Genomic DNA, 18,257 nt, shown 5'->3' on the forward strand with positions numbered 1-18,257 from the left:
TATAGTAGAATCCCACCTCATGATGTTCTGATTACCAATTACAAAATTGTATTTTAATACCTTTTTAGCAATAAGTATTACCAACTTTTAACAAGCTTTTATATTTGTAAATACATTTGTAATTACCATGGCATTGTCCTAGTATTACACTGTTCATTACACTGTTTGTATAATGTTACATATATATATATATATATATATATATATATATATATATATATATATATATATATAAAAACAGACACAGCTCGGAACTCTGGAGGTAGATTCTCTATTTTTGATGCGAAAAATGAATCTCTCATCATTGATGTGTGGTGCTAAGGCACATTCAAAGTTTATGGACAGCATTTAGAGCATGTCAAACTTTTAATGTGAAGATGCCGACCATGCTACCATACCCATTTTGTTGCTGCTGTTAGTCCAGAATTATTTCCTTGTAAAGATGTGTTTATGTATAATTATATATAAATTACTGTATGCTGTACATTAGTGTAGCATGAAGGAACCACAAACTTCCATTTTGATATGCAACCATGTGTTGTACATTGAATCTTGATTCAACTGTCCTTATTCCTTATTATTGAACTACAATGTAAAGTGATATATTCATACAGCATCTGTCCTAGATTACTACTGCATAATATCCTCATCTGAATGCCTTACTGCAAAATACAACTCTGAGTTTCTCTATAAGCAAGTATTGTAGTTACCAGTTTATTTCAAGGCAACACATTTATTCTGACTAGAGCACAAGTGCATTTACAAAAATGTGACACAATTCCGAAATGCAATATTTTCAATATGTGAAGGACCAATTTGTAATAATTCTAAGACCAGAAAATCAAAGGTTCATTGTATAGGATTTAGTAGGATCTATTGGCAGATATGGAATACAGTATTTATAATCTTGTTTTTATTGGTGTCCTTACACCAAAAAGAAATAAAAAATAAAAAATGCTGTGTTTTAGTTTCTTTAAAATGAGCATTTGAAGAGGCTGATTGATAGCTTAATGGCCTAAAGGTAAAAGAAGTGGCATTTATTGTTCAAAATTGTCACTTTTATAGACTCTACATTTATAAACTTAGTCAAGCTGTCATGGAGCATAGAGATGCCTTCTTTGAAGAAGTTAGCATCTAAGACCCCCAGAAAGTGGTCCACGGCAGCAATAACATCTGCAAAATGGTGACCACTGAGCTTCTTCATCTTTGGACAAGACCAAATCTGCATATCTGGATGGCATCCATGACTACCGTGGTCTTGTGGAGGTGGATAAATAATTAGCACAAAAGCTACTGACTACCAAAACTTTCTGCATAATCAGTGTGTAAAGGCATGTGCCTCTCCTATCTTAGGCAATTAACCAAGTCAGCCGTGTTGCACTGCCATATTTCTACAGTAGCCCAGAACAGACAAACCAAACATTGACTCTCTAGAGTGCCTTTTGCAGCTTAAGCAGCAACTGTAGGGCAGGGTGAGATGAGGGCTGTTCAGTTGGTTGCAATATGTAACTACATCACGAGATGTCACTAAAGCCTACATACTGGAGCTTTAAGTACAAACAATTAAATATCACATCACTTTTTGTCATATTGTTGTACAAACAACTTAAATCAAAAGTAACACAACTTGAAACATAAACGTAGATTTGATGTTTCATGGGTCAAAGTCAGTGTTAAAGTCTCTGGATCTGCATCATCAGTTTGATGTTGTTCTCCAGCCACACCAATGATAAAGTTCCACAATGGTAGCTTTCCAGCACAGTCAGAGTTGTCTATTGGGGATCACTGAGCACATTATTCGTACTCATAGTGAAGGGTAAAGGTGTGTACATTATCACTTTCTCTTTCCATATTTGTCTTCTGGGGCCAAAACCCTGCTCTGCAAACATTTTGACCACTTCTTCAAAGTTATGTTAAACATGATCAGTCTTCATCTTCTTTTCTCCAGTCTTGAAAGCATGATCTCTGATAAATATCTGGAAAAGAGGAAATGAGAAAATTAAGAAAACAGAGTAATATGTTTCCATTCATTAAATATGGTGCCAAGCTCAACTTTTGTGACTACAGTGTGCCAACGTTTAGTCAAGATGCCAGAGGGTTTTGGGCAAAAAATAAATGTCAGCAAACTTTTTGTGACAGAGGTGTAAAGTTGTGGTATTGTCATATAACTGAGCAACCCATTATTTTACAATTCTACGACATCCTCAACACAAATCTATAATCTATTCAATATAGAAGACAAGCACTTAAGCACAAGGTCTTATGCTGTTTTATCAACACAAAGCCATTTTCACATCATATCAGAGAAACCAGAAATATTGGATTGTATTTAAACAGCCTGGTGGGAAAGGTGTTTACATTGTTGTACTGCTGTGAAAACAAATTCAGACAGACACGTCAGTTGTGAAATGTTTATTAGAGCCGCAAAACATGGTTAGAGTTTGGTATCTAGGCTCAGACCTCATCACTCCCCAATATCTCTTTGTAAACATATCAGCGGAGAGCAATGAGCTAAACATCTTGAACCCCCCGTCTGAGCCTACAGGTGGATGCTGGGGTGGTGGTGGGGCTGGAAGAACATGCAACAATACAGGGCAGTGGTGGCATTGGCAGGCAGAGGGAGAGATGGGAGAATTTTGAGGCTCAAGTAGACTGTCAAATTGAAAATGTACTTTTGGTAGATGAGTGTTGAGAATGGGGCATGTCATGTGTATAGCATTGCAGCTCGAGTTGTCTGTCTGAACTAGCTGGCAGGTGTCGCTCCATTTGTAGCATCATCTTTTTGGTCAGGACATATTCTTTAATTAACTAACTGATGACCATAGGGGCGGATTTAACCACCACTGGAGTGTGACCAAGTACAACATCCAACTAGTATAAACAGGTTCTCTAGATGGCTGCCTTATTTAGGGTAAGTCTGGTATGATGTAAATGCAGCGTACTGTAAACACATGCTGACAGAGGTGAACAGGGATAAGGCAGGCTTGGTTTGTGACCATGTGAACATCTTAACATGTTAACTTTTGTTCTTGAGAAGACATTTCACCACTAGGTTTATTCAGAACCGGTTTTTGAGCTTTCGATCATATCACATGATCTTCACCAGTAGATGGAGTTGGGCAAGATACCAAGTCATTGCATATACATGTGGGCCTCTTGAGCACCTACCATCACAGTGAAACTGTGAACGTTAAGCCTCATTTTAAGCCTGCTGTCAACTGTTTTTTCATGTTGCTTTTTGCCCTGTTTGAACTGCAGCGCTAGCTCAGCTACATTAGCTTTGTTGTTAGAAAAAGCCTGTTTTGCTGCTGAGAATAGATTTCCCTGTTGATAATGATATCAGGATGTATGAAAAAGAAACCTGCAGCCCGCAGGAATTAATTTACTTGACAACTTGTGAAACTGTGATTAGCAACCAGCAGTTAGCCTGTGAATACAACACAGGCGTTAGTGGTATGGGCAGTGAGGCTGACTCTCTAACATGTGCAGTGGTGAAGTTTTTGATTCATAAGCAGTTCTGGTGATAATTTCATGGTACAAGTGGTGCTACCTAGAAGCTAAAAACACCAGCAGAACTGACAGAAGATGGGGCTTAAGGAGGACTTGACTAAACTGAAGCGTTTTAGACATAGAAAATAAAGCTGCTGTACCACTGTACATGATGAGACAAACCAAGGGACCCGAAGTAAAAGTATGAACCTCAAAATCAACGTAATATGTCTCAACATGGATGAGAAGTCCTCAAAGTTTCCAAAAGTGAATTTGAACGTTAGATTCAGTCCTCTTGTCTGCAGATGAAGATCATATGATTTGATTGAACACACTCAGAATAAGAGCTAGAATGCTGGAATTTTCTCTCACATGCTCACTACTAAACAATTTGTTTTACCATCAAGTCAATGATATGAGCGAAGACAGTTTTTCTGTACTCATGTCATTAATGTGATGCTTTGATAGCAGGTAACACGTCCACAGATTCTTAAACCAGAATGGCACAACACTGGAATCAAAATCACAGCATTTGGGCACCTTGAGGGTATATTATTTGAGATTCACTGACTTATCAGGGAATTAATATAGCAAGAATTAGATTAATATTTGTTGAAGGGTAAAAGAAAACTGTCAAGTTGTGAACAAGGCACATAGGTTTGTTGACAAGTGTGTACCAATCCCCCTTTATATTATCTGTGTGCAGAATCTACAGAAGAACCACAACAGGCAGTGATGAAACCTTCTAGAAGAAGATGCAAGCTCAGACAGGCAGCCACTGGCAGCTAATGCTGGGCTTCCTACCTGGTAAGCGTTGGCTAAGAGGTGCTGCTGGCATTGTGGTTTCATTGGAGGAACCGCAGCATGAAGACAGTGGCTGACTGATGAAAGAGGCATGTTTGGGAGTAGGTGTGGATGGCTAGTGTCAGAACTTAGATGATAAGGATGTTGGTTGGTATGTAGGATCAAAAGATTTGAGTAAACTGGTTTTGAACTTTGATTGGATGATTAATTATTCAGTAGCGGCTTGTTTTTGGCTGGGTATAGGGTTTTGAGAGGGATCTGTTTATTTTCCTGGAGCAGGGTCGAGCAGGCATGAGCAGGTGCTGGGAACATTCTTTTCAATGCTTAAAATCAGAGTTTCAGAGGAAATGTAAGGATGTTGAAGGAGCATTGTGTTCCAGAGGAAGATTTTCTTTTGATTTAAAGGAAATAATTCAGAGGCTGATCTTGGAAGTACAAGATGGATAGCCAAAACACTCAGGAGATTTCAGACAGAGTAAAAATCTGATGTTACAGGAAGAGGAGAAAGATCTTCATTGTCTTCAGGATGAAGAAGAGTTTGTTCGGCACACAAGCCTTCACAGGAGAGGAGGGAGCACAGTTCGTCTGAAGCAGTAGGTAAGTTTTGAGGATTTGAAGGCAGATAGGTAGATCGATGGGTAACCAAGGGATGAGAAAAGAGCAAGGGATGAATTGAAGGGTTGGAGCTAGGAGTACAGTGCATCAATACCTGCAGGACTGAGAACCAGGGCTTGTAGCAGGTCAGATAGAGAGACAATCCCTCTCACCACATCGTTACTGTCCACCAACACCAAACGATGCACCTGAGACAAAAACCCAACAGGATCTGATTACTACTGACAACATGTTAAATAAACACATTCTGTAAGGTAAGGGAGCTGACTTTAAGAGGAATACAGGGAAGATAAATTGGAAAGGTTACAGTTGTTAACAGCAGTTGGAAATGCTTTCAAACTAACTTCATCATTGAATCACAGCAGTCTGACAGAGAGAGATTTGAAGACAAGTAAGTTTTATCTTAATGTCAAAACATTTTTGATGATTCATCTTGAACTCGGAGGTTAGACAATTGTGTCCAATCAAATGTGTCTGTTCATATAAATCATATAATCATACAAAAAAGTCCACTTGCCAATGAACTTCTTCCTAGTCTAACAATGCATTGATGGAGGAGCCATCAGTCCTTTGGAGCTTGGTTTGTCTCTATTAAACCACACCTATTTAAATGAAATAGTTTTGACAATATCAGGCATGTGAACATTTTTTATCCTATATTCAGTCAGTCATACTGTAGTGAACTTATATTACCTCAGCCTTTGCAATGCGATCGATGATGGTCTCCAGTGTTTCATGAGGGTAACATTTGAGGACACCCTCCACACAGCAGGCTCTGGAGGCAATGGCCTCCCGCATCGTCATGTTCAGGTTGTTGTAGTTTTTCTGAGCTGCGAGATTCTGAATTGTGAAGAGAAAAGACAAAACAATATTGTTTGACCAAAAACTGCAATAAGAAACCCATCCATACAACTACTTGAAGAGCACTAGTGTGTTGAGGTATCTTGAGATTTACACAGTATGTATATTGTGGTCCCCAGTAACAAAGTTGCAGTGATGTAGAATGTGTCAAGTTAACTTACAATGACATCAAACCTGGAGTACAGTGCCATCACTTTGCCTTTAGAGGAGACAGAAATGTACAGACAGCAGATAGGACAGATAGGCAAAAATATAAAAAATACTCTTAAGTACTTTGCATAAAAGGAATCTGATTACCAATAACAATAAAAAAACAATAACACACAATTATAATACAAACAATCTACTCCTGATTATTGATTTTTACTGATGGATATTTACCAGAGTTGGTATGTTAAACCTGGATATGCAATGGACACATGTGCAGGAAGATGAAGGGGATTGGCACCGCCATCAGTAATGTCCTTCAGAATCATTTTCATCGAGGCTCCGAGTGACAGTGAACTTTGACAGAACCTTAGTTACATTCCCAACCCTCATTCTGCTCTATTCTTCCTGACCACCAGGGATGATATATTTTACCTGAATGACCCATACTAACAATGTCTTGAGGAGTCTCAGTTGCAAACTTCAGGAGTATACAGGAGCAAGATAAACATGACTTGCTGACTAGGAACTAAATTGTTTGTTGCAAAAATGACAGCCGAGACACTAAAAGTGCTGTTGTGTTGCAGACAGTCTGCTCCGAGGTTCGAGCACTTACCGACCAGTCGTCCAAATAAGAATTGGCAGATAATTCATAAGAACTAGAACAAGTGATCATCAGTGATTATACACCATGGGAGTAAAAAACGGCCATCTGGTCTGAGGGCTTCATCTGGAGATAGTACCAGAGAGGCAATGAAGGCATCCATGGATAGACCATATTAGGTCGATTCTTCATAAAAGTCAAAGTCCTGCAGTCACTCGGCAGATGAAGAATGCCTTGTGGTCTGGCCAGCACCTCTGAAGTTTGTCACAGCAATGTAGGCAGATGGTTTTGAAGTGCACTTGAAAAATGCAATAGAGGTAAAAGCTTTTACCAGGGGAGCATCCAGACCAACATCATATAGATCATCTATAGGTCACAGCTGTGACTGTGTTAGTATTACGTCTCGACCTCCTGCACATGTGACAATGCATATCCAGGTATAGCATACCGTCTCTGGCCCCCAAGAGGAAGAAATAGAACCCTACATCAGGGAAATACATTAAACAGCACAATTTACACTTTTCCAGGTGGATTAAACCACCCAATGTGAGTGTGATGTTAGACTACCTTGCTCATTGACTACAGGCAGAGCGGACACTCTCCTCTCTACAAAAATGGTCAGAGCATCATAGACGGAGGCTGATTCCTGGACTGTCGCAATCTGTCTGAAGGTACCAATTGCCACTTCATTGATCCGCTTTTGAAGAAACCTGGGTTTAGGAAACATAGATCCCTGGAGGGGAGTGGAGGAAAGGGAACTAGTATGCATTGACTAAAATCACAATTAAAAATAGACATATTACAGAGCAACAATTGAACACTCAGTTATTCATGTCTATTTCTTTCTATCCAGTCAGAATAAAGGGATTTACAGTTTTTATTTTGAAGTTGAGATTATTTTCTAGGGCACAGGTGCTCCATCTGTCTCAAATTTGTATTTCTATTTTTTACGAGAATCAGAGAATCCTGTGTCTTACATGGCATTGAGAAATTACTGATTCAAATGTATTTTTTTGTTTAGTAAGGATTTGAATCAATATTGAATGTGGAGAATTGTACAAAACCAAATTATTATAAAGGCAAAAAAAGTCTTACAAAGATGTGGAGGAACTTGAGGATGCGTTTGTGAGTGAGAATGTGGAGGACATTTCCTGATACCGGGTCTATGACCGGCAGCCGGTGTATCTTATTCTTCAATAAGGAGTAGATGGCATCAAATAAACTGAGGACACAATACAATCACGATTCAAGGTTATAATAAGCACATGTGAGGATGTAACAAGACACATTATCCATTTGGTGCTGATATCCAATGTATTCAAACAGCTGAAGGAGGTCATGCAACAGACCCTCCTGACTACTGGTCTGAGGTCAGTAGGCCCACATCTTGCTGATAGAAAGCAAGAAAGTTGCTTGTTTACAAATGTTTAAAATGGGACATTAGATAGGATTAAAGAAAATGGTTCTCTTTAGCGAAACTAGCAGCACTTAAGTGACGTGAAGTCAGCATCAACCAAGAAAAGCAACATCACCATGCGACATTACACAACACTGACCAGCATCATGCTGATAGAAGAGGTTAGTAAAGTTACAATTCTTATCATATGACAAACATTATATTTTTTATAAATTGTATTCATAAACAATATTATCATTATTAGCTTGTTGGTCAGCACAATATAATGTAGGGTTGTTTACTTTGAACTAATGGCTTTCTTGCATGATACTGTACATTCATGCTAGACGATGGTGTTGGCTTGCTAACCTAGTAACTTAGTCAGCTTCATCAACGGCTGTTTCGTCTAGCTTTCAGCATGAGCCTCAGCAGTGTCAGCACAGCTGAATTTGCTGCTTGCTAACACTGGCGTTTACTGAACTAGTTAGATGGCATATTATAAGATAAGATATGATAAGATATTTCTTTATTGATCCCCTTTTGGAGAAATGTGCAGGTATATATGTATATATAGCCTAATTATGGATTTGCCACATGTCTTTATTGACTCAAGAAAGGCACTCGGGAGCAAGAGTGCACGTCATACGCGTCATACAAAGACACCTCACAAGATGAGCTTGCCACAGGCTGACAGAAGCAACAGAGTAAGACGGGGAATATCTCTTTTTTTTTACCTCATTTAACAGCCTGTTCACTCACAAAACACAGAAGTGTTAACTAATGCCTCTTTAAGATTATATACAGTATAAATATGCTACTAGGAAAGTTAGTCATGAATATCAATATTATATTTAAATGAGCAAGAACAGACCTATTTGAAAATGGTAGGAGTAAAGGAAGATGAAAAAAGCTTAAATATCACATAAATCTCAGACTAGAGAGATGGTATCCTTTATTGAAATCATGATTTCTGTGGTATTTAATGTAATATATAGCATTCAAAATGATGACGCATTAAATGAATTATTTCAAAGGCTCACCTGCAGTCAGGAGTGATGCTAATCAGTCTGTTGATAGAGTACTGCAGATAGATCTCTGTCGACACAACACCACAGGTTATTAACATGAACTACAAAACAAAATCCCAGTATTCTTCAAAAACACTTTCCAAACTATTTTCGGGACACTGTTGTATTGAACAGACCTCTCCATGTCTCTATCTTGTGTTCTTCCAGCTCATAGATCTGAACCTGCAGACAAAACAAACATCTCAGACCACACAGTGATGGTCCTCAGCCTCAGCAGGCTTCCCTCTGTCTTAACCTGATGACACTTTGAATTTGTGTTTTTTTAATCTTGATTTCTTATATAACTGGAAAAAAAATTTTCATCAGTGTGTGTGAATACTGTAAGTCGCCATGGACCAAAGTGCCGTAAATGTAAATGTGACACCGCTGGGGTGCATTGCATGTGCACAAAACACCAAATGGCCACATTCCAACAGACCTATAGAGTGTAAGTGTTTATCTGCAAAACAACCATCCAGGCACAGAGCTCACCAGAGGAGACTTGTAATAACGATGGAGAATGTTGATGAAGTCAGTGATGGTCAGCATACCTACACACGCACGCACACACATACATATCAGTATTGATGAGAAACAACAATAAATTATATCCCACAGAGTTTCTTCTTTATCACAAGTATAAAGTTTCCAAGCTTGAAGTGTTGAACACCTGATGAAGGACAAAGCTGCTCTCAAATTGTTGGACTTTCACAAACTGAAGAAAATGTAAACTCAGTTACAGTTTTTTGGACAGGGTTACAAATCGGTATACATGTGTGCATTTTCAGACTAGTTGTTGCACTAGTTATGATAAGTTACTGTTCTTTTGTATCACAGCAATTTTGTAGTTAGATCATTTTGAGACTGCTGAGACTTTTGACAGCCTTTCTTTCATCGGTCTGTGCACCATGGGTAAGTCGACTTGTCCAATGACGATTTGAATCATTGACATTTCGGAGGCAGCCCCAGAGCTAACACTAACATTAACTTGCTCACATATATGTTAATTAACATCTTGAAATGCTAATGCTACTGTGAAGCCCTACAAACTGAATGGCTTTACCATCACAGCAAATTTTATATTGTTGCCTACTAGTGGTGAGGACTCCAATAAACTTATTTTCTGCATGTAAGAAGATTTTGAATATTTTGTAAACTTAAAGTCTGGGTAAATCTTTGGAATTTTACGGGCTAATAAGACATTTAGACATTTAGAAAACAAAGCGATATTTTAGAATAGGCCACAACATTTTCTGAAATGTGTTTCAGGAAATGTTGTTGTGTTCTGACCCTCAGGGCCACCAGAGAGTCCAGTTCATTAAGCCAGGCGGATTTACTTGACACGCATGTTTAAATTTCAATTACAAGCAGAAAATGAACACCCATGGATCAGGCTTTGCAGTGTCATGATGATCATCTCAGCGTGTTCTGTGAGCTTACAGTCTGTGTTATGTAATAAAAATGTCTCGTAGTTGACCTGCTTCCCTCTAAATGTGTCCACATAAAATGGGCATTTGAAACCACTGACCCACAGTAGGGAAACCTGAAGCCACAGACCGGGGCTCCAAAACTGTGGGTAGGAACCCAGTGTAGGTCAGACACCTATAATTGTAAATGCTAGCATGTTTGAGATGCTCAATAAAATTAGACTCAGATTGAATTTATACATATAGGTTTTCATGGTTTCCAACATTACAGAATGTAGTTAGATGACATTTGCATGATTACAGTGAGTCATCTTTCTTATAAACACGCATTTAAAACAGAAAGAAGCTCTGCAAGGAATGATGGATTGTAATCAGTTATCGTTACTTCATTACATTTTCAAGGTTAGTTGATTAGATCACTGTGTTGGTTGGACTTGCAAAGACAAAAATGTTTGCAGTTGAATGTTGTCATGTATTCTCAAGATGTTAAAAATGGTAATCTATCTATCTATCTATCAGTAAGTTATCTGATCGGGTGGCTTTCCATGTTTTTCATTAATCCAGTGAGGAGACCTCTAATACGGGTGACAAAAATTAAGTCAGTGAGATAATTTATATACCAAACACCTCTAATGAGTGCCTGCGTTAGAGACACAGATGCTTTATAGTTAGACATGTATTATGGCTCACCCACAAAACACTTAAGCTTGTTGTCCCACAGCGGTGCTGCCCTCACACCATTAGCCACCAGAGCAAAGAAAGCCTTCTTCACCTGACAAAAACACACAAGTACTTCAGTTAATACAACCCTAAACTGTCATGTAGTCATTACAGTTGTGGGTCTTTATTTATTTCAGACACAAAGCAAAGAAAAAGTTTCATACCTGTAGTGTTGTGTCAAAAATAACCAGTTTGGAGCTGGTGGGAATTGCATCATAGCAGCAGTGATTCTTCATGAAGTTTGTGTATATGAAGGTGTCAGGGTCTGTGCCTGCATGGGGCATGAGATCATGTGTCGCAAACGCACAGCCTCCTACAAATACACAGTGGAAAATACATGATGCACTGTTATCAAAACATATGACATTCAGCCCAAATATCAACCATACTGTTCACAATAATCATGGTAAATGTTGGTGTTTGTGTTTGTATGGGACTGCTCATCATACGGGTTCATAATCAGGTTGGAGTTTGTTAAAATGTTCTCACTGCTGCCAGAATAGTGTCATTAAGTTAGGAGCACATGGAAAATGAGCTGTCGTCAAACGAAACACACACACAATCTTCTTTTCTTTACCTATGCTCTTCATCGAGAGAACATCTTCCTCATCCTCTTCCTGGTCCATCTCAAATAATGGGACCTGGGACAGGAAGTATATCCACAGTTTACTAAAAGTCCTGAGTCTCCATTTTGCAGACTGAATTGACTCCATGACCCCATCCATGTTTGGCAGCCATGAAGGTCTTCTGCTCCACAGTAACGCTATACAGTCATCTGAGATTTTAGCAGTCATGTTTCTGAGTGGTAACTCATTTCCTGACTAATCTATCTGGTTAATGCCGTGGTAAGATAATGTCACATCATATCTTGTTACAAGCTCATCATATCCAAGTTTGGAGGGCGGTGAGAAGGCTGCATGCAGTCACTGGTTCAGCTGTTCTCCTCTAACCACCGCTTGTGTTTTCTGTTTCTAGTGTTGAATACTCAACAACATGAAAACTGTTTGCATGGTTGAAATGTATCTTTGATGGAGGTCGTCTTGCTCTACCATAGGGTTTTTTGCAAAGATAAGCTGAAGATGGAACTGATATAGATATTTTTCCCATAGGTTAATCCTCAAACTGTTAGTACATGTGAACATTTTTTGAGTTTGCCTTTGGTCAATATCAATAATGAAATCACCTGGAGGTGACGGTTGCAAAAGAAAACTATTGGAGCATTTGCACTGGACAGACCAGAAAGGCCCAGTGACCCCAGTGCACTGCTGTTTCACTCACAGCTCAGAAAGACTCATCTGTATGTTTCAAACACATAGTTGGAACAGACTGTGATAATTACATTTGTTGTTGAAGCAGCTGTTAGGAATGTCCACAGGTTGGCTGATACATGTCATCACAGCAAGCCAAGAACCTGCTGTTGGACATCAGGATTTAAAGAAGGAAGTGTTCAAAGCCTGGCTGACTCCAGAGTCAATAAAGACAGGCTGCAAATAAGGAATTTAAATTGGCAAGAGCTAGGTATGACCAACCATGACCAATTTATACAACACTGATTCTAAGCAGCCCCAAATTTTGGAAACAGATGACTCATGATGCTGTTCTCAGCAGGACTGAAAACAAAAATGCAGACCTCAAATGAGTACTGAGAAGACTTCCTTAGTACTTTTAGGAGCTATTTTGTACAAAGAACCTGTGAATTGTGACGGATTGAACTATAGATGGATTCTTTTATTCTATGTCAAATTGGAACGGCCGTCTTTGAACAGTGGAGGTGGCCTACGACATTACTCCACACCCACCTACAATGCAGTACTGAGTTCCCTTCCCGGACAGGTTAACAACTATTCACACCTGGGCTCACCTAGCCCTAACATCCCACATGGACCTGAGAACCTTCATCAACTTGGAGTCTACTATCACATTATATTTGTATTTTTGAGCACAGTGCCCTGTAAGCTTTGAAACTGATCCCAAAGATAAAGTTTACCACTGTTGTTTTAGTTGATGTGTGGACTCACACAGTCAAATCGGGACTTCGGATTGCATTTTTGATTATGTAATGAGCAAGCACTTGTAATTTGTGTCAAAATACTTTTTGATGTATTTGTGCATGTCTGATTGTCAGTTATGCATTTTCAATCGGTTAAATTCTTCGCTGCAATTCATTGATTAACGATGAATGACTAACATCCCTAGTCAAGCTCTAAAAAAACCCCTATGATATCCTGAAAGGACTACAAATTCCAGCATGCCTGGGAGCTAACCAGAGATTTCTTGAAACAGCTGGAAAAGATGTCAGCAGCTCTGTTGCATTGTTGCAACCGTGAACTTGAAGAGTGACTGAATGAGGAAATGGGCTCAGATGGATGGACACTTTGCCATGGTTTCAAATGCAAACTCAAAGATATGTTTTAAACTTAGTATTTGGCAGTAAGCGTTGTCAAGCTAAACATAATACAATGCTTGAGGCACATGGTAAACATGTAAAATGAGAAAATAGGATATAGAGTACAAAACATCAGTGAATGCCTGAGGGGAATGATAAAAATCAAGCTTCAAGTGGCTCTGCTGACATCTCACAACTTAACAGTGACAAACATAGTGTCAGTGCATGCACACAGACATCTAAGCAGCAGACCAGAAAAGGGTTGGGTGTCACTTCATATCAGTTTAGTTTAACCACAACATAATATTCACTACAGTGAGTTATCATCAGTTAAATTCTGAATCGCATCGATAAGTCAGGTGTAAAATCAAGTATGTTGTTCCATCTTTGGCTGAGAGTGCATCATAAAGGTATCAAAGAGAGCCACTTCCAGGTTGCTGCTCGTGTAGATGACCGGTTAGCTTTTAGAGTAGTTGATTTGTACAGTTTTGTACATATATATATATTTCTGGCCTTTAATGCTTTATTGACAGTACAGCTGAAGAGGGTGGCAGGAAATAGGGTAAGAGACACGCAGCAAAGGGACCCAGACTGGGAGTCGAACCCGGGTCCGCTGCAGAGCCTCAGCACATGGGACGCCCGCTCTACCAACTGAGCTAATTGACGCCCCGAGACAGTTGTGACATTTGTGAGTTTTTTTCTGTTGGATGTGCATGTTGTCTGCCGCGCTAGACACCAACTGACTGGGTTAACGGCGTCTGGCTGCCTTTTATTTTCATTCTTTCACATTTTAAAACTCACGTGAGCATCTTCGCAGGCTCCGCCATTGTTTGTTCTTTGTCTCTGTTTACACCACCAGCTCTCTGGTCACTGTTTCTACTGCTGGATTACTTCGCGCTGCCTGGAAATTTACACCAATCTTAGGTTGGACACCTGAGGGCTTTTCTGGACTCTGTTTTTCTGCTTTTCTGGCTGTCTGTGGAGGTTCATCCCAGCTAACTACAGCGATCGCAATCTTCCCGAAGGGCCTTAGGTCAACTTCACCAGGGATGCTTCGAATCCACAGACTTGGATAACCTTCTTGCCCCCTCCAGCAACATCAGTGAGCAAGTGGACACGGTGTCTTCATACATCCCCTTTTGTCTGGATAACATCATTCCGACCAAATAAGTAACAATCTTCCCGAACAATAAACCGCGGATAACCAAAGAACTCAAAGAAAGAGTATTCTTCACTGGCACTGAATCTGAAAACAAAAAAGAGGTAAAAAGAGAGGTCAAGCATGCCATAAAAAATGCCAAGCTGAAGTATAAGAATAAGGTGGAGGAAAAATTCAAAAACTTGGCTGCTGTGAAAACTGATCCATCCCCCCACAGGACAAGCTAGGTGGCCAGCAGCAGCCCAGCATCCCTCCCCAACGACCTCAGTTCCTTTTTTTCAAGATTCGGGAAAGACAACACCACCCGGCTAGAAGCAATAATCTCATCCCTCAAGCCTGCAGCAGCTGAAATTTCCTTCACCATGGAGGAGGTGGTGAGAGCCTTCAGGAGGACCAAGGACACCACAGCACCTGGCCCAGACAACATCAGTGGCCGTGGCGGTGCTGTGCAGAGCAGCTGGGGGGCGTGTTTCAGCTCCTGTTTCAAAGATGCATGGACAGCTGCACAGTTGCCCAGCTATGGAAGCACTCCAAAGTGGTCCCCATCGCCAAGAAGAGCTCTGTTAAAGCTATGAATGACCTCAGGCCTGTGGCTCCCACCTCTCTCGCGATGAAGGCTATGGAGAGGTTCATAAAGAAGCAAATCATCACAGTAACTGACCCATTGATGGACCCTCTCCAGTTTGTGAACCATTCCAGCAGAGGGGTTGATGATGCCAAAACAGTCATCATGGACACAGTACACAAACACCTGGAACACCTTAACACCACAGCACAGAGTCCTGTTTGCAAACTTCTCCTCTGCATTCAACACCCTACAGCCACACATCCTAGCAGAGAAACTATCCACTTGCTTCCAAGTGGATGACCAGCTGATCCTGTGGATTACAGACTTCCTGACCAACAGGTCACAGAGGATCCTACAGGACCCCCTCCACACTCTGCTTCCAGAAGTTGAGTGGCTCCCCTCAGTTTTCCCTGGACCTTCAGGTGGACACCAGACTGGGGCTGAACACAGCCTCCAAGACCGAAGATGCGGGATTGAAGACAGAGGAGACAATACAGAGGTGATTTACAGGAATATGACTCCAAGCAAGACATGGCCAGCAGAGACAGGAGAGACATTGGACATCAGACATCAGCAGCGACCTGCAGAGCCGTAATATTGTTTAAATCTCACTCTGTGAATTGAGGATTTATTTCTACCACACCAGAGGTGATTGTGGAAAAACAAACCACAACTATTTCAGTACATTTTATTCAATTTATGTGAAGTTAGTTGGGAAACAGAGACAACTTGTATCCAGATGGTTGACAGTTGTATCTATGTGTTTGGTGAGAAAATAGAAGTAAAAGTGTTTAATTTCTTGACACTTTTTAAAATGCATTTCACTAAAAGTGAAGAAAGCTTGTTTAAAATAGAGAACTTTCTTCTTGCGTACATCTCCCAGGCCAGCTGATACGTGTTGCATCACACCACCTCCTTTTACAGTGTATATGGAGTGGTATTGTGAGACAGGAAAACTAGCTACATTGTAGAAATCTCTACAACACAGCAAACAGATGTTTTTTTTCACATAAACTTAACACTGATGTTTCTATACATTCTGTTGATAAAGCTCATCCATTTTTGAAAATTAACAAAAATGCTGGTCATGTCATACCAATTACCCCTTTAACTGTTCCTGTTACACTAATCCATACATCAGACATGTACTTAGACTGCTATTAAATTTATTTTATCCATTCACTCATGTTGGCAGTCTTCTCCTGTAGCATTATAATATGCTATAAATGACACAGTATATGCAATGTCTCATATTGGAATTTAACCACATCACTTCCAAATTGGCTTAATTGTCCGTTCGCAGAAAAAGCAAATGGGCAAAATGGGACTGAGGCTGCGAACAATGTGCAATCAGAGACTGTTGTGCCCACAGAGACCTGTCTCCACCACATTGTGTTTAGACCACTAATGCTTTGTGCTCACACAAAGTCACAGTGGATCAACAGTTTCCCAGATGTCGAACCTTTATACAAAAATGCCATCTCCTTGCTGCTGCTTCCATATACCCTGATGCAGATTCAAACTATGAACTTTTGTTATGCAGCCCTATGTTGTATAAAGATGACTAAATTATCTTTGCCTTAATTACATTAAAGTGGGTTTGTCACTGAGGATCATGTTTTCTATCACAAGTATGCTCTGAAAACGCCATGCTGATTTGGTAGAATCTGGTACTCTGGGAATTATTTAGCTTTACTTGTGACCTCATTTGTTTCTTAGTAAATGCTTGGATCTAAATGCTGGAGTTTTTGTGCCTACATTTTTCTTCTTTCAAGGCAAAGTGCTATCAAATCCTCCACTCACCCAACCAGCCCAAAATTTCACTTCCTCGTCAAAGTTTTCAAGCCGTCCTCACCACTCCAGCATTAGTGCAAGTGTCTCTGTCCTGTCTGAGTTTGTACACATGCATAAAGTTGCTGACTATGTCTCATTTGGAAAGGTAAATATAAACAGATGATGCAATAAAAATATTGCCTAAGGTGAAAGAACTGGGCGTCCAGACCTGCTATGTAAAAGTAGCCTGAGTGTTTTTTTCTCGGAAGCGTCTCAGTTACAAAGTCATGTCCAAACACACAACACCATCACAGACAGACACTCAGCAGAAGTGGACTGATCGGAGGGGGGTGGGGTGATTCAGCAGAGTGTCTTACCTCTGCAAGAGGCTCCATGGCTCGCGAAGCGGTGCGGCAGGTCTGCAAAATCCTGGACTACAATCCTCGTCCCCCTGTCCAGCTCAGACATCTGGCAGGCTCTGCTACCATGTCAGATAAAGAAGTGATGACAGAGTCCAGGCATGGCGAGGAAGGGCAGAGAAGAAGAGGACGGAAAGACGAAGGTACTAGCCAGAAAAGAGAAAGGAGAAGAGGGAGTCTGTGCACCTCCAGTCAGCTGCGGACAGCTGGGTCTGAATGTCTGGGAAAGACTGAGGTCTAAATCTGGACTAAAGGGTGAGAGGCCTGTGGCATTTACAGAGAGAGGGAGAGGGAGAGGAGGGAGAGTGGGAGGGGAAACATGTACAGGGAGAGTTGAGGGCAGCTACAGAGAGACACATAACCTATATGTTGCTGTGGTGACAGACAAGACTAAAGTACAAGTATTTCTCAAGTGGCAACACCACCGATCCAGGAAGCATTCAAAGCACAGCCTCATTCCTGTCTCCAGAAACATCTTCTGATGGTGGAAATGACACCACATCCCCAATAAAGTTCAAATGGATGAGCTGAGTCCCCGCTAACAGGACTGAATGAAATTAACATATTTAAACATTTCACTTTGACAGTGGTCCATAATGTAAAGTATGTGCAATCTTCCATCATGGATAATCATTATGTGTAGTTAAAGTGTGTTGTCTTGAGCAACAGATTAGATAAGGAATAGATCTAAATAAATCTTGCTAATGCTTTGTGACCACCAGCTCTCTGAGAGACACAGACTGATGCTATGTGTATTTAACATGTTAATGCTCCATATTTAACTAATTTCTATTCAGTGAATCTACTGGACCGCAAATACAC

General features: G+C 40.3%; 1 protein-coding gene across 4 annotated transcripts; it reads right to left on the bottom strand.

Annotated features, from left to right (window-relative positions):
- Nucleotides 1-698: 698 nt before the first annotated feature.
- prkag3b (protein kinase, AMP-activated, gamma 3b non-catalytic subunit) lies at nucleotides 699-17,725 on the bottom strand. Of its 4 annotated transcripts, none has more exons than XM_030429579.1 (13): nucleotides 17,394-17,723; nucleotides 11,708-11,771; nucleotides 11,295-11,443; nucleotides 11,101-11,182; nucleotides 9,476-9,534; nucleotides 9,121-9,166; nucleotides 8,957-9,011; nucleotides 7,616-7,742; nucleotides 7,088-7,253; nucleotides 5,931-5,968; nucleotides 5,602-5,748; nucleotides 5,003-5,096; nucleotides 699-1,976 (listed from the first exon to the last, which is right to left on the bottom strand). In XM_030429579.1, exons 1-13 carry the CDS (start codon nucleotides 17,409-17,411, stop codon nucleotides 1,924-1,926), a joined length of 1,098 nt encoding a protein of 365 aa, XP_030285439.1. In that variant the 5' UTR covers nucleotides 17,412-17,723; the 3' UTR covers nucleotides 699-1,923. The 4 variants fall into 4 exon arrangements, 3 of the variants coding, with proteins under 3 accessions (XP_030285439.1, XP_030285440.1, XP_030285438.1); XM_030429580.1 differs by lacking the exon at nucleotides 17,394-17,723 and adding an exon at nucleotides 17,047-17,166; XR_003985418.1 differs by lacking the exon at nucleotides 11,708-11,771 and having other exon boundaries at nucleotides 4,294-5,096; nucleotides 17,394-17,725.
- Nucleotides 17,726-18,257: the final 532 nt, after the last annotated feature.

The sequence above is a fragment of the Sparus aurata genome, chromosome 9 (assembly GCF_900880675.1).
Source record: "Sparus aurata chromosome 9, fSpaAur1.1, whole genome shotgun sequence".
Classification (NCBI taxonomy): Eukaryota; Metazoa; Chordata; class Actinopteri; order Spariformes; family Sparidae; genus Sparus; species Sparus aurata.

Coding starts and splice junctions, on each gene's coding strand:
- prkag3b (XM_030429578.1), bottom strand. CDS start 17,484: ATGTCTGAGCTGGACAGGGGGACGAGGATTGTAGTCCAGGATTTTGCA. Junction 9,535..11,100: donor CAAGCTTAAGTGTTTTGTGG/GTGAGCCATAAT, acceptor GTGCGTGTGTAG/GTATGCTGACCATCACTGAC. Junction 5,097..5,601: donor ATCGCATTGCAAAGGCTGAG/GTAATATAAGTT, acceptor TTTTTGTCTCAG/GTGCATCGTTTGGTGTTGGT.